The sequence below is a fragment of the Sorghum bicolor genome, chromosome 3 (assembly GCF_000003195.3).
Source record: "Sorghum bicolor cultivar BTx623 chromosome 3, Sorghum_bicolor_NCBIv3, whole genome shotgun sequence".
Taxonomy (NCBI): domain Eukaryota; kingdom Viridiplantae; phylum Streptophyta; class Magnoliopsida; order Poales; family Poaceae; genus Sorghum; species Sorghum bicolor.
In genome coordinates, this window is record NC_012872.2 from 58,736,085 (window position 1) to 58,751,500 (window position 15,416).

The following is a 15,416-nucleotide window of genomic DNA, read 5'->3' on the forward strand; positions in this document are numbered from 1 at the left end:
CAAAGACCGGGTTGTAACCAGCATTTTCATTTTTGCAGGGTCTGTAAATGGCAAGGCGCCTAGGCCAACGTAGATGAGTAGCAAGAGCCGGCGGGGGGACCACGGGAACTGGGAGGCTGGAGGGTAGGAAGGCCGAGGTGAATAACAGAGGCGTGGAGGACGAGAATGGAGGCGGCCCAGGCCAGGCGGAGAGGGGGGACCAAGTGAGGTGCGCTCGCCGCCTCGCCGGTCGCCGTCAGAGCTGCGGAGCGATGAACGATGCCGTAGGCGCACATGTGGCCCTAACTTCCTTCTTAGGCTGAATTGAAGACCTACTCTTAGCGGTTTTTGGGTCGGCCCCGGGCTGTAGCCCCCAAGCCCATGTCCGCCCCTGTGGTGGCCGAGGTCTGGAGCGTGGCGTCATGTCCTCTGGCGGGACGGAGGCGCCGTGAGTTCCCTGTCGTGCGCCAACTTGCACGACTGCAGCCGACGCCCCAAGGCAAGTGCCCAGAGGCCTTCGTCGGTCCCTTTCGCGTCCCTCTCCGGCGAAGAGCACCGCCTGGTATGCGCGCTCTTTTCTATTCCTTTTGTGCTGCACGAAACCGGGCACTCGAACCCTAACCGAGCACCACCACTCCGCCCCCAAGGGCAGGTTGCCCGCGCCTAATACTCTGAATTTGGCAAGGGCGGGCCCAGGCCTAAGGCCAGTAGGGCCATGGCCCTAGTCATAGCCCAGAAATTTAAAAAGTAACTCTTTAGTTTTGGCTAAAAAAAAAACTCATTAGACCTACTTTGGCAGCCCAATTTTTTGAAGGATTCTGGCTTTTTTTCTCGGCCAGCCTCCCTAGACCAAATTTATGCGCACAGCCCACCAACACGACAATTCCAGCCCGTTTTCCAGGATTTCCGCGTTAAGCAAAAGACTAGGGTGGGCCAAGAGAAAAACAAGTCGCTCAGGCTCAGCTCAGCCACCGAGCCAAGCGCGGACGGCGGACGCGCCCACGCCGCCGCACGCCTCTCCTCCGATCTCGCGGCTCCGCTCCTGCCTCCTGCTTCCGGCGACCGGCGTCCCGCCTCCGGCCTCCCTCATCTTGCTCGGCGCCTCCCCTGCTGCTCGCAGCCTCGCGCCCTCGCCTCTGGCCAGGCCCCTGCTGCCTCGACCCCAGTCCCCAGGGCCGACCGCGTCCTCGCCCCAGGGCGGCAGGGCCGACCGGCGACCGCGTCCTCACCCAGACCCAGACGCGCTCGCGGCTCGGGCCTCGGCTGCCGGAGTGCCGGCAGAGGCGCAGAGCTCGGAGGCCAGACGTGCCCGCCCGGGTCTGTCCGCCTTCGGCCTGTCCCTGCGTGGGCGTGGCTGTGAAGCCGCCAGGGGCAGGGGATTCTGTGAACGTGAAGGTATGTATTTCTTCAAGTTTTCAGTAGTTCAGTTATTCTTTTTCTCTTGATTTCAACTGCTATATAGTTCAAGAATTTCTCTGGATTTGCAAACATTGCGGTTCCAATCTGCTTTGTAGTTTGTAGTTCGTACGGGAGCACAAGCAGAGGCGACCACTATTTGCTACCTGCTTGGGGAGGATTGTGTGATGGATGTTCACGGAGAGGCGGATGATGTGGCCATGGAGGTGGAGGCCGAGGCCAGCCCGTGCAGGGGGCACTCCTCTCCTGTGATTTCAGGGTCACCATCCCAGAATTCTGATAGAAGCATGTCCTCGTGGCGGCTGGGCCTCAAGAACAGCATCCAGACTAACTTTGGAGATGATTATGTCTTCCAAATTGCTTCTTGGTAAGAGCCCCGTGCTCCCCTGTCTTGTCATTTAGATTGAGATTTTTATGTCGTCAAGAATGGATTAGGTAGGTTCACATGAGCCATTGGGGCCCATTTAAGGTTGCAGATAGAATCCTACTTAACAGTCTGTGTATCACGCATGGTTATAGGGTGTTTGGTAAGTTTGAGGAACGGAGTAGTCCATCATCTTTTCACTCACTTTTTTGTTTGGTTTGTGAAATGGAATGGGTTGATCCATGATCCATCATCACTTCGTTCCTCAAAACCACAAGCTAATAATTAGTGTAAGCATGAGGAGATGGGAAATGAAGTCACTTCACCAAATTTGAGGGATGGACTCATGATGCACCACCTCATCTAGGATGGGGTGATTCCTCAAAGTAAACACCCTATTAATAGAAATTCTGGCTCCTTCAAGGCTTCAACAGCCTTTACCATGCAGCCTATCCATCTTTGAGAAAAGTTTTTCCTTAGTAATACATTTTAAGAAAATCGCGAGTTTGCAACTAACATTGTCATACGCCTTCCCAAAATCCAGTTTCAAAATGATACCCTGCTGTTTCCTGACCCTAAGTTCACATAGGAATTCATGCAGAATAAGAACTCCATCCAACATATGATGGCCCGGCATGAATGGTCTTTTATTAGCTCGAGTTATCTTTTCATCCACTTTGGTCAATCTGATAGTTAACGTTTTGGTTATAATCTTATACACCATATTCGAACATTCAGTAGACAAATTGGATGTTGATGACCTATATGGTTATTGCCTGTAATCGTCCGCTCCTATTTTTATTCACGTTTTTTATTGTATAACTGATATTATCCGTGCTTCTAGTACTGATGCTGATGCCCTTTTGCTTCTTCGTGGATATATCTGGTAACAAGCCAGGAGATCTCAAGGCTTGCAGTTTCCTTGTCAACAAATGCACTAAAGTTTTATTCTCCGGAAACTGGACAGTATCTAGGGGAATGCAAAGGACACGAAGGAACAATCCATGAAATCTCCTTCTCAGCTCCATCATCACCACAAGTAATCTGTTCTTGTTCTTCTGATGGAACTGTCAGAGCTTGGGATACAAGAAGCTTTAAGCAGGTTATTTTCTAATACTTTATGTTTGTTGAATATTCTTGTCAGCATATCAGTTTTCGTTGTATGTGTGTATGATTGCTTAATAAGACTACCACATCTACATATTTGACAAAAAAAAAAGATAATCATATATTCATATTACCCTACAGGCTAGAGGCGTAGAACATCTGAACACTGTGACCATGATTGTGTGTCCCTGAAATGGTTATGTTATTGCTCACGCTAATGGAAATTAGTCAATATTTCTGTTATGTTCGAATTTTTTCATGTTCCTGTTAACATAATGGCTATATTTGTGTTCACTTCATTTAGTCATTTGTTCTACGTTTAGATTAATATATGCTGGCGTGTGCACTTTATTGCTACTGCTTATGCATTCATATTGGAATACTGCCCTACTCCTGCTTAAAACAGTTTTAGTGCCCTGACTATTTCTTCTATTCGCTTTGTAAATTCTACTACCCAAACAAGTTCTGTTTTTTGATTTCACGGTTGATTTGTAGCATTGAACCCATTGATCCCAGTTGATGGAAAACTGAGTATATTTATCCATACTTTGTACCTACTTTTCTTTATACTGGGCAATTTGAAACTATCTTCCCATTCAAAAGAAAGAGAAAAATTAGAGAAGTAAATGGAAGTTCAACTCAATAATGTGATGTCATTTGTGGATCGCCTTTGTGACTATCATTACAATGAACTTATGCAGTTTGCTGAACTTAGATGACATAGTTTTGTTACAACGTTATGACAGTATCAATTCTTCATTTCAATATAAAAAGTATTAGTGCTGTTGAATATGATTTAGATTTTTATCTAATTAGCTACTAGCACTTCATTAGATGCCACATGTGTCCTGTTGTCAAGAGTTTTACCATTTCACATGCATTTCAGCATTTGATATGCCATTAATGATCAGTGTGCTGTATGGCAGGTTTTTATGTTTCTCTTTTTTTGTACCAGTATAAGTATGTATGTTTGTGTAAAGTTCTGTATGTTCTAAATTCAACCGTTCACCATCTCTATATGTTACCCAGATATCTTTGCTAAGAGGAGGCGCGTCACAAGAAATGTTTACCTTCTCTTTTGGTGGATCAAGTGGTAGCCTACTTGCTGCTGGCTCTAATGCCCAGGTAACCGAGTAGACATGTAATATTAGGGAAGACATAGTTTAGGGTTTTCTTGTATTCATCACAGACCTGCATTGTTCATGTTTCTATAGATATGTGCGCAAACTTTTCATTTGTATAACAAACCAGTACAACAATGATGGGTGGGCCTGCAGTCTTAATCTCTCTTCAGTTCTGGCTTGGAGGTCCTGGGTTTGAACCAGCCTCCCTGTAGAATTATGCAAGGGTAAGGATGTTTAGAAATTCCACTCCCCAGACCCCACATTTGTGTACTTGTGTGGGAGCTTTCAGCACTGCGTGCTTCTTATTAAACCAGTACAACAACAAAAATCTAAGAAAAAATGTCGATGTACTTTGGAAACTCATGTCACTTGATATAAATTTTGAAGTTCAATTACTTCCCACATTGAGGGTAGCCAAGATGTGATTTTTTATCAAACATTAAACATAAAGCACGAGGGCCCACATGTCCTGAATTCTCGCAGTCTGGGCACTAAAAAAGGTTGGTGATGACTGCGAACTCGTATTGCTCGGTGTCATTGTGGATGGGGGCGCTTTTGTTGTCGAACACATCGTCGTACTAGCCGACAGAGTCACATTTGCAGGCTAGAGTGGCCTCGCATTCGAGTGCAGTCACCTACTGGCATTTGCACTCCAAGTGATGGTGTGGCACGGGCTGCAACATTGGCAATGATCGTGTGGGTTTCACAATTGCGACCAACTGCTGCGTCGTGTTCGCGGGCAGCAGTTGCCTCAGTGTCATCGTTGGGTTGGTGTTGGTGATGATGGCATGACTGGCCATGGTAGCCAGGGCAAGTGTGTTGGGGTCTAGGGGTTATGGTGCGGAAGCAGTTTCTCACAGGAGACAAACATTCGTGATACCATGATAGCATAGGAACTTCACATGTAATAGATTGATAAATTAAACCGATCAAGGGTTACAAACACCTACTAAGCCCACACAAGCTAAACAAATCTCCCATGATTTATGGAATCAATATCAGAGAGCGAGAGAGAGATGACCAAACAGGGATTAAGGTAAGTATGGCAGTAGCTCTTTTTTCTTGATTTTCTATTATATCAATACACTATCCATATCATTAGTTTTCCTGAAGAGTTAATCACATGTCACTGATAGTTTCCGTTAAGATTCATGATCCCTATGTATAAACACTCGCAATTAGTTTCTCTACTTTATCCCACTAGGTTTTAAGTTATCTGTAGTTTGTCCTGGATTCTCTGCATGTATGGTACAAGTTAAGGCGTTTGGATTCTCTTACCAAGGAAGGCATTTTTGCTCTGGGAATCCCAATATTCCCAATGTTGCTAATCTTATATTATCCAAAAGTTATTATTCATCGTCGTAGTATATAACTTAAAGTCATTTGCTTCTGGTATCTTCAGCTTGTAAACATTTCCAAGCACGCACACATGGTTGCTAGAATTAAGCACTTTAGTTGCTCTGCTATCTGCATCTTTTGGCATGGAGGTGTTGTAATTTGGTTGATATGTTTTTTTTAACTTTTAATTAATACTGGATCTCCTAATCACTTCGTTGTAGGTTCTATTCTGGGATTGGAGAAGTTCAAAACAAATTGCATGCTTAGAGGAATCCCACATGGATGATGTGACACAAGTACGTATTATTCTTGTTGATCCAAGTTTATTTGCATTTTTTCATTGAACAAATTGAAAAGAAATTCTCTCAACCCAAAGAATTATATCATAGTATTTGTACTTGTATTAAATAATGTGGTTCCCTCAGTATTTTTTGTTCATACTAAGAACTGTTAGTATTATGACACTAATAGTCAATGTGAAGCTGGATACAAACGATCATTTGTAGAGCATGACACATGCTGAACAAAAGCTCTTTTTCAGACTAATCAGTTTATATGAAGGTTTAGCAGAAGATATTGGCACCAAAATTAACTTATATATATTTTTTTTTAAAAAATCATGTGTCCTTGCAGTGTTGTTGTTTTATTTTTCTTTTTTAAAAACAGTTATTATTGTCCTAAGATTTTAAAAACTTATATGTTCTTGTAACATGCACAGTGTATTTAAAGAGAAGATTGTGTCAGTTCTTTAAAGATAATCACACAATCTGCTTTTGCCCCTTAAGCACTATACACTTCATCAATATGCTGTTATTATATTACATCTACTTTTGCATTGACTCAATTTATACCGTGCACACAAGGCTCTTGCAACTCCTAGTGTGGATGATTTATATTTATTTTTTGTTCGGCAGGTCAAATTCGCACCACATCAACAAAGTAAACTCATTTCTGCGGCAGTTGATGGATTAATATGTGTTTTTGACACTGATGGTGAAATTGACGAGGACAATCATCTGCTATCTGTATGCATATACTCAATAGTTCTCTACTGTTGTATCTTAAATACTTTGTCATCTTTAACTTGTCAAAAAAATTGAAGTCTTCAATCTTCTGTACTTGTTATTATAGTTAGTAGTGACCTATTCCATAGAGCTTCGAGCAATATTCCTTGTGGTCCTCTATATCAATGTTATTATGCTGTTGAATTTTTATAGTGGTCCTGTGTTCATTAAAAACTAATTCATTAAACAACTGATACAACTATTTGTAGCTGGTTCTCTTTCTAGCTAGTTTGTTGGCAAGTAAACTTGTGCTAAATGCTAATTCAGGTGTTATACAAGATTTTGCTTTTAGGTTATCTTGTTGTGACAGTTTTTCTCTCTCCATAATTTGTATCAATTTTTGGTGTTTGCTCTCTGATAATTGATCTCCCATAGGTTATGAATGCGGAAACATCTGTTGCCAAAGTGGGTTTTTTTGGGAATACATATCAGAAGCTTTGGTGTTTAACCCATATTGAGACATTAAGGTAGCTTCTTTGTGCATAGTTACATTTTTATTTTATTACCCCATTTGGAGAGCTCCAGCTCTCAGCACCATGTCAAATTTGGAATTTGTAACTTAAAATAAAGTGTCCTCGATAACTTGATTTGGGTGCTTGTTTCTTAAAGAAAACCCATTTTCCTAGTTCCTCCTAGTTTGGATCTCGTTTTTGCAAACTGAGCCAGCCTGGTGGTAAGAGTGCCTGCTATGCCCTCACCAAACTGGGCTTTGAACCGTGGTGTCATACCTTTCTCGTTGCATTAAGAGAAGGAGAGTTAGGCCAAAATAGCTAAACACAGCGTACAACACATAGTCACATACCCACACACGCTACATCACTTGCCCGTGGTCACCGGGCTATACTTTTACATTTTTCATTTGCGTCAAAGACATGTAAGTTACGACCCGCTAGACCAACTCCCAACTATAGGACAGGGGGCCTAGAAGCGACCAACGCGCCAAGACCTTTCGCACCAGCCAGTATCCAGAGTTCAGATTCTTCATGCACCAGAATAAATGTTCTGTTCACTCTAGGGATGATCCCATTGAATACCACGTCATTCCTTGCTTTCCACAGGGTCCATGCCCCTAAAACGACCAAAGGCAACATAAAGGTATGCAGTGCCTTTGTGTTTGGTTGTCCTGCATAGGAAAGCTGGTAAAATTGTGTTTGTTTATTTACATTTTATTGCATATAGTCACCTTATATGTTCTATTACAGGTCTCCTTTTTCTAGTAAAGGTACAGAATGTGTAAATATTTCATTTTTGTATGCCCGTCGGCTTATGCAAATCTGCATTTGTCTAATTCGGAAAACACTTTTTCAAACCCCCCCCCCCCCCCCCCCCCCCGAAAAATCTGGTGTACTAGTTAATGCTGCATTGGCCTGCTTTGAGCACTGTGCACATGCCTGGATACATGCTAATGCAGGCAACCAATCAAATCCTGAGAATATCAAATAATCCAAGTATGATAGCTTGGACATTGGACAATTACGTTGTTTTCCTTAACATTCTTGCAGTGTCTGGGACTGGATTGACGGGGCTAGAGAGTTGAATATAGAAGATGCTCGTTCCTTGGCCACTGATAGGTGGAACCTTGACCATGTGAGTATTCGTTAGGATCTGTGATGCTTGTATTTGTTTTTGTACGTTTATGATATTTGGCCTCACATGGAGCTTTGATGTATGCTGATGGACAGTTTCATATATAATTACTCTTTGCCAAAATCTAGGTACTTTTGTACCTGTCTTAAGTCAATATTTTAGGTTTGGCCAAATTTATGGAGAAGGGTTTCAACATCTACCACATCAAAAGAGTAAAATATGAACATTTTTCATAGTGGACCTAATGGTGCTCGATTGAGATCATAAATATTATTATTCGTTTCTATAAACTTGGTCAAACTTAGGATAGTTTGACTTATGAAAAACTATAGTATTTTTTTGGGGACGGATGGAGTATTGTAAAGCATTTCTGGTAATTAAATAAATTATTAGTTTATTTAGAGATAAGCCCCCCCTGCTTTATTTCAATGTAAAACAAAGCCAACAGATCCAGTTATGTACAACATATTTGTTTCAATGGCAAGGAGAGAAGCCAGTGAATTTCGGAGACCAAAATAAGGAATCTCTTGAGAGACGAGTCTGGTTGTACTTCTATAGTAATGGCTATTCAGCTTTAGATATCTGTTCCTGGGATGAAACTTGTCCAGGGAAACTATCTTGGGTTGTCTTATTCATGCAGAATCAATTCTTGTTTCTGATTTTTTTTTCATATAATCACATCATTTCTATGTTTACTCTTGAACAAGGATATTCTTTTCTTTTCCGCCTTCTATTGTCTCTTTTATATTTGGTATCCCCCCCCCCCATTTTCTCAATTTCTACTACTATTTTTATATGGCAGGTTGACTATTTCGTTGACTGTCACTATTCCATGCCGGATGACCGGCTATGGTTGATTGGTGGCACAGCTGCAGGGACGTTAGGTTACTTTCCTGTAAGAAATGATCACGCAGGAGCAATAGGTTCAGCCGAAGCAATCCTTGAAGGAGGCCATACAGGAGTTGTTAGGTCCGTGTACCCCTCTGCAGGAATCCATGAGAGCCTTGGGCAAAACAGGGGCATCTTTGGATGGACAGGAGGTGAAGATGGTCGTTTGTGCTGCTGGCGCTCTGATGAAATCGCAGAGATAAACAAATCTTGGATCTCTAGTTCACTAGTGTGCAAGCAGCAAAAGAAAACCAAGAATCGGCATCAGCCCTACTAGCCGCTATGGATACCGTTTGTAACGTTTGGCACTGACAAGGGAAAGCCTGGCCTGTATGTGCTGTGAGCATGTTTATCTTCTCTTTGAATTATAGGTCGTGAACTCGTGATGAAACATATTTGAGTATCCCCGCACCCGGAGTAAGTCCTGGGTGCAGTTTTGATGTTGCTTATTGTTTGAGATTGCTACCCTAGTTCAGCAACTGATTATCAATCTAGCCAAGATTATGTGTACGTGGTGCGCGCGCGAAAGAGTCTGTCTAGGCGTGTAGGAAGATGGTGCACATACAGATATACTGCTTGAAGATGGAGAGAGAGAGAGAGAGGGATGGTTGGGTGGGAGGATTTTTTGTTTTTCTCTGATCCTCTCTTAACAGCACCCTTTAATTTGCGAGACGAATCTTTTGAGCCTAGTTAGTCAATGATTAGACAATACTTGTTAAATACAAATAAAAATGTTATAGTGCTCATTTTGAAAAAAATGGAACTAAACAAGGCCTTATACTACGGCTGTGTTTAGTTGGTGTAGAAAAAAAAAATTTGTGACACTGTAGCACTTTTGTTTGTTTGCGGTAATTATTGTCCAACCATAGACTAGCTAGGCTTAAAAGATCCATCTCGTAAATTTTGACTAAACTGTGCAATTAGTTTTTATTTTTGTCTATATTTAATACTCCATGCATACGTCTAAAGATTCGATGTGACAGAGAATTTTAAATTTTTTTGCATTTTTAGGGAGGAACTAAACAAGGGCTCAATCATCAGAAATAGTAGTTGATATAAATAATTACAGAATGTGTATTGTTGCAGCAGGTTGATACTGTTTGGTCAACAGTCCCTTGTGTACGTCTGTTTTGACCGTGACCGCACGCTGGGACCGCGTTCTTGGCTAGTGCATGCCTGCATTCAAGACCGCACGCTGGGACCTCTCATCCCGGCGGCCAGCGGCCGCAGCTGCTCCGAGCACTACCAGCAGCGCCGTAGAAGATGCCGCTGAGGTGCACCGCCACCACCTGCAGTAGAGGAAGGCCGCCTCGCACTAGCCCCGCTGCCGCGGCCTCACTCGCGCGCCGGTCGTGGTGGCCTGGGCGGACAACGCGCGTCTTCGCTGGACAACTGCGCCGTTTGCAGGCTTATCCGTCCGATCAGTATCACACGGTGCAGAACGTCCCTTGGAGAAGAGGAAAGAAAAATACCAGTAAAACCTCCTCGCCCCCACGGACCTGAGCCGCCTCCGCCGCCCTCGCGCCTCGCCGCCGGAGAAGCGCCGCTCGCTCAGGAGCCATGGCACCGGAACCGGAGGATGAGATCATGAACGAGAAGAACCCTCGCCCCTTGGACGAGGACGACATCGCCCTCCTCAAAACATATGTGCGTGCCTCGACCCCCCGTTTGGATCTCTCTGATTTCGTGGATCTAGGGTTCTTTGGTGATTTGGACTTGGGGGCGGGGCTTCGGATTGTGTCGGTTGTGGTTCGGGCTCGAGATCGGTTTAGGGTACCAGATTTAGGTCACCGTGTGTGATTTGAGGGGGGAGAAATTGCTGATGTTTGCTGGATGCTGTTGCAGGGGCTTGGGCCGTACTCGACCAGCATAAAGAAGGTCGAGAAGGAGATCAAGGAAATGGCTAAGAAAATCAATGACCTTTGTGGTGAGTGATAATTTTGTTATGACTTTTTTGGTGTGGCATTGGAGATGTAGGCCAGTTTGTTTCTGAGTTGGTCCTAAGGATAAGTTTGATCACTTTGTGGCGTTTTATTCATCTTCTAGCTTAGGCTGTTGGGTTATTACACTGAGAATTATACTCTCTTGCCAACACTTGTTTCAGCTGGCTATTATTTACTTGCAGCTAATAGGGAGTTTCATTTAATTGACGATCTCATCTCATATATAGTTATCCAAATGGTTAAGATGTAGTGATGCATTATTTAGTGTGTTACACTTGAAACATTCTAGTTTACTGAACAAGGGTAAAAATCGATGGGAACTGTTTCTTTAGTGATGCCTCTGTAGTTCTGGCATGGGGGTGCTGCTGCCTGCTATATACTACCCTGTACTCTAGATATTTGACATGTTATTTACTTAATAGTGTAGTAATGACATGTTATTAACTTAATAATGTAGTTAGAGGAATTGGCTATGAGACCACATCTTATGTCTGGTGTTTTCTATTATGTCTTATTTCTGGCGTTTTCTATTATGTTCTATGTTGTTCTGCAATTCAGCAGCTTGTTTTAATGTTAGCAAGCTCCTTTTGACCTGAGATGTGCTCTTATACTAAATGCAGGGATAAAGGAGTCTGATACAGGGCTGGCTCCACCTAGCCAGTGGGATTTGGTTTCAGATAAACAGATGATGCAAGAAGAACAGCCATTACAAGTATATTAACTGAACCTGATATTGTGTTACTTAGTAGTTTTTACAGATTTGAATTACGACCTACCATGCATGGTAGTTGGGCGCAATATCTTTTTGGTTTCAGTTTTACATGTGCCAGCACACTAATAACTTATCTTTATCTTCCTGCAGGTAGCAAGGTGTACAAAGATTATAAGCCCTAATACGGATGATGCCAAATATGTTATAAATGTAAAACAAATTGCAAAGGTATGTCATGCTTGCCATTTTACTTCCATCTCACGCCACCTAAAAACTGTACACCTTTTTCTTATACCTTGTTTTGAATCCTGCAGTTTGTGGTTGGACTGGGGGATAAGGTCTCTCCAACTGATATCGAGGAAGGGATGAGGGTCGGGTATGCCATCCTGTATTTTTCAAATTAAGTATATCATAAGTCTTAAAGTGTCTTCTTCCTTTAGCATATCATACTTGGTCATTCATTTCTACTACAGCACTATGATGCATTTATGTACTTGTGATAAATGTTTACAAAACTGGCCCATCTTTCCAGTGGTTATTTGTAAGAAAATGATATGCCATCATCCAAGCTGTATGTCTTATGAGAAAAATGCTTATTGATTTGAGTTATTACTTATTAATAGGCTTAAATAAGCAATGGCCATTCATGTAGTGATTGCCGTGTCCCTTGGAAAGATGTTGTGAACTTTACATGTTTGACATAGATGAGAAAGCATTGCTTTGTTGAATCAGCTGTCCTCCATGACTATGACTTGGTAGGTGCGTAGTGCTTTCTGAAAAGCAATATTGAATCTATTGTATCTTTGTATTTTAGCAATCTTTGAATACTGCTATTGCGTTGGAAATAATTGTCAGCTGCATAGATTGGATGCGAGTATAAAACTCTGCCCTACGTAATATTAAGAGATGAAAAGGTTGTTTAATCTAAAAATGATCCTCTGCATTTATTTTATTGCTGAAACATGGACTCGCCTTTTCGTTATTTCTCTATGCGTTGTGCTATTGTTCCTGAATAAGTTGAAACTTTTTACCACCTAGTGAAAAATTTGTGATCTCACACCTGATGCTTGTTGCAGTGTTGATCGTAACAAGTACCAGATTCAGATCCCTCTTCCACCAAAAATTGACCCAAGTGTTACCATGATGACTGTGGAGGAAAAGCCAGATGTGACTTACAACGATGTTGGTGGCTGCAAGGAGCAGATTGAGAAGATGCGTGAAGTATGTGATCCTTTTTCCTTGTTGTGAGCTGGCACATACTTTGTCACAGTTAGTTATGGACCTACTTTATTTAATCTTTCCTGTATCATTTTTGCAGGTTGTTGAACTTCCTATGCTTCACCCAGAAAAGTTTGTCAAGCTTGGTATTGACCCTCCTAAAGGCGTCCTTTGCTATGGTCCACCTGGTACTGGCAAGACTCTTCTTGCAAGAGCTGTAGCAAATCGGACTGATGCTTGTTTCATCCGTGTAATTGGAAGTGAGCTAGTTCAGAAGTATGTCGGAGAAGGTGCTCGGATGGTCAGGGAACTGTTCCAGGTATATCTAGTGCTGTGAATCCGTAAATCCAGTTTTTTCTGTTGAACATATTTCTGAAACGAATTCCTATATTGTAGATGGCCCGCTCAAAGAAAGCATGCATTGTTTTCTTCGATGAAGTTGATGCTATTGGTGGTGCTCGTTTTGATGATGGGGTCGGTGGTGACAATGAGGTGCAGCGAACAATGTTGGAAATAGTAAACCAGCTTGATGGGTTTGATGCAAGAGGGAACATCAAAGTCCTCATGGCCACTAATAGGTATTTCATTTTTTCATTCTACTCTCATGTGATTACAGTTCCTTTTAGGTGATTACCTCGTACTCTATTCTGAAGATATTATCTGAAGAAACATAGGATTTTGAATATGCAAAGTTATGCATAAAAACCTATTGTTTATAGGCTCCATGCCTTAAACTGACATGGCTGCATGAAAATTATAGGCTCCATGCCTTAAACTGACATGGCTGCATGAAAATTATAGGCTCCATGCCTTAAACTGACATGGCTGCATGAATATGTATTGTTTATGATGGCTATAAAAATTTTTGGCCATATCCCAGGCCTGAGAAGCTGACCACCTTCTCTGTTTTCTCCAGGCCTGATACCTTGGATCCTGCGCTTCTGCGTCCTGGTCGTCTGGACAGAAAGGTAGAATTCGGGCTACCTGACCTGGAGGGCCGTACTCAAATTTTCAAGATCCATACACGAACCATGAACTGCGAGCGAGATATTCGTTTCGAGCTTCTGGCACGTCTCTGCCCCAACTCTACTGGTGAGTTGCTTTGTGGTTTCATCAGATTGTTTTCTGTTTGATTTGATTGTCTTACTTGAAGATTTTACGATAGATGGTCAGGTTCTCACATAGCCTTGCTTGTTACTCCAGGAGCGGATATAAGGAGCGTTTGCACAGAAGCTGGGATGTATGCCATCCGTGCCCGCAGGAAAACGGTGACAGAAAAGGACTTCCTCGATGCTGTCAATAAGGTCATCAAGGGCTACCAGAAATTCAGTGCAACACCCAAGTATATGGTGTACAACTAGTCAGTGCGTCTTCATGGGATTTGTTGTTTTCAGAACTCTGGATCTTTTTGATGATTGTATCATCATGGGGATTCTATGCAAAGATTGTTGTTTGTTTAGCAAATTGGATCCCCAGTGACTGTAACCTGTACCACATGTTTTTAAGATAAGGTTCTCCGCTCGGCGATTCATGTTGCTCGTGTTTATGACTGATGATGTGCACATGACGCAAAGTTCATTCGGAGAACTCACGAAATGTAAATCTCAGGCAACGCAGGTGGTTGTTGCTCTGACGTCTCATCTGGTTTATGGTTTGCTGGTTGCTTTTGTGCATCGTAAAGTCAGACCATATAATGGAAGGGTGGTGCATCCTGCGCCTCGAAAGAGCAAGCGAACTGATCGGCAGTATTTGATAGGTGATAGAAAAAGAGCAAGCGAACCGATCGGCATTTTTTGATAGGTGATAGGTCATATATACAGAGGTTTCTTTGCCGGGCATTATTTGATAGGTCATATATACAGAGGTTTCTTTGACATCTCTTACGACAGGTCATATACTATGTACAAAAGATATATGTACATGTACCCAGCTATATCATACATTTCAGCCGTTTCACTGTAGGCGCTGCAACTTTCTTTGCACTTGTTGAACTGCTGGAAGCTGCTGCGGTTGCAAGTTTGCAACGCAGGCACGCAGCACAGCAACAGCAAGTTGATCCAAACGGACAGTGACTTGCAACTTTCAAATCTCCACTCTCTCAATCAGCTTGATGCCTGACGACTCCAAGATCTCCAATGCTTCACACACGCAAATACACACAGAGTCAGCACAGTTGCACGTCATGATAATTCCACAAGGATTGGCATGAAAACTATGTAACACCTGGAATGTAGATCTCCGGTTGCAGAGGCCTGATCACTCCTTTTGTCTGGACCTTATTCTGTAGCAATAGCTGCAATATAACATGCGAGAGCAAATGAACATACATTAATTTCCATTTTCCTTTTTGGCTTTTATCCTTATCATTATGCAAGTATAATTGTGGTTAGGTTTACTACCAGGGCCCCTATTGCTGCAGGAATACCAACGGTCAGGGCCATGGCAGTGGTGGATCTGCCATTTTCAACCTTCCCAAACTCCAGTAGCGTCGCTTGGTGCTTTTCGGTGGGTTGCCCATCTAGGTATTCCACCTCGACTTCATGGTGGAGCAGTACCATGTCCTGAATTTACAGGAGCTGCGTCTCAGCAATGGTTATCCGACGAAGGCTATTGATTCAATTTAATCCATTTTGTGAACATGAAATAAAAACAGTATGAAAATGGTGGTATACCAGA

General features: G+C 42.6%; 3 protein-coding genes across 4 annotated transcripts; 2 read left to right on the top strand and 1 right to left on the bottom strand.

Moving 5' to 3' along the window:
* LOC8060143 (WD repeat-containing protein 89 homolog) lies at positions 920 to 9,377 on the top strand. Of its 2 annotated transcripts, none has more exons than XM_021455784.1 (9): positions 920 to 1,374; positions 1,501 to 1,762; positions 2,654 to 2,861; positions 3,896 to 3,991; positions 5,550 to 5,624; positions 6,243 to 6,353; positions 6,768 to 6,859; positions 7,895 to 7,979; positions 8,782 to 9,377. In XM_021455784.1, the coding sequence occupies exons 2-9, from the start codon at positions 1,563 to 1,565 to the stop codon at positions 9,142 to 9,144; spliced, it is 1,230 nt and encodes a 409-aa protein (XP_021311459.1). In that variant the 5' UTR covers positions 920 to 1,374; positions 1,501 to 1,562; the 3' UTR covers positions 9,145 to 9,377. The 2 variants fall into 2 exon arrangements, with proteins under 2 accessions (XP_021311459.1, XP_002456102.1); XM_002456057.2 differs by having other exon boundaries at positions 921 to 1,374; positions 1,494 to 1,762.
* On the top strand, positions 10,047 to 14,373 carry LOC8061827 (26S protease regulatory subunit 7A). The gene is made up of 10 exons (XM_002456058.2): positions 10,047 to 10,514; positions 10,713 to 10,794; positions 11,431 to 11,522; positions 11,673 to 11,750; positions 11,837 to 11,898; positions 12,599 to 12,743; positions 12,841 to 13,059; positions 13,137 to 13,318; positions 13,657 to 13,832; positions 13,944 to 14,373. Exons 1-10 carry the CDS (start codon positions 10,428 to 10,430, stop codon positions 14,099 to 14,101), a joined length of 1,281 nt encoding a protein of 426 aa, XP_002456103.1. The 5' UTR covers positions 10,047 to 10,427; the 3' UTR covers positions 14,102 to 14,373.
* LOC8061828 (alpha-aminoadipic semialdehyde synthase) lies at positions 14,563 to 15,416 on the bottom strand. The gene is made up of 3 exons (XM_021455785.1): positions 15,140 to 15,416; positions 14,964 to 15,033; positions 14,563 to 14,878 (listed from the first exon to the last, which is right to left on the bottom strand). Exons 1-3 carry the CDS (start codon positions 15,296 to 15,298, stop codon positions 14,823 to 14,825), a joined length of 285 nt encoding a protein of 94 aa, XP_021311460.1. The 5' UTR covers positions 15,299 to 15,416; the 3' UTR covers positions 14,563 to 14,822.

Bases quoted from the DNA above. Each gene is read 5' to 3' on its own strand.
- LOC8061827 (XM_002456058.2), top strand. From the start codon at position 10,428: ATGGCACCGGAACCGGAGGATGAGATCATGAACGAGAAGAACCCTCGC. The intron at 11,523-11,672 runs GTATATTAACTG...ATCTTCCTGCAG, and splicing joins AAGAAGAACAGCCATTACAA to GTAGCAAGGTGTACAAAGAT. The intron at 13,833-13,943 runs GTGAGTTGCTTT...TTGTTACTCCAG, and splicing joins TCTCTGCCCCAACTCTACTG to GAGCGGATATAAGGAGCGTT.
- LOC8060143 (XM_021455784.1), top strand. From the start codon at position 1,563: ATGGATGTTCACGGAGAGGCGGATGATGTGGCCATGGAGGTGGAGGCC. The intron at 2,862-3,895 runs GTTATTTTCTAA...TATGTTACCCAG, and splicing joins ATACAAGAAGCTTTAAGCAG to ATATCTTTGCTAAGAGGAGG. The intron at 5,625-6,242 runs GTACGTATTATT...TTTGTTCGGCAG, and splicing joins ACATGGATGATGTGACACAA to GTCAAATTCGCACCACATCA.
- LOC8061828 (XM_021455785.1), bottom strand. From the start codon at position 15,298: ATGGTACTGCTCCACCATGAAGTCGAGGTGGAATACCTAGATGGGCAA. The intron at 15,034-15,139 runs GTAGTAAACCTA...GTTATATTGCAG, and splicing joins CTGCAGCAATAGGGGCCCTG to CTATTGCTACAGAATAAGGT. The intron at 14,879-14,963 runs GTGTTACATAGT...GCGTGTGTGAAG, and splicing joins ACCGGAGATCTACATTCCAG to CATTGGAGATCTTGGAGTCG.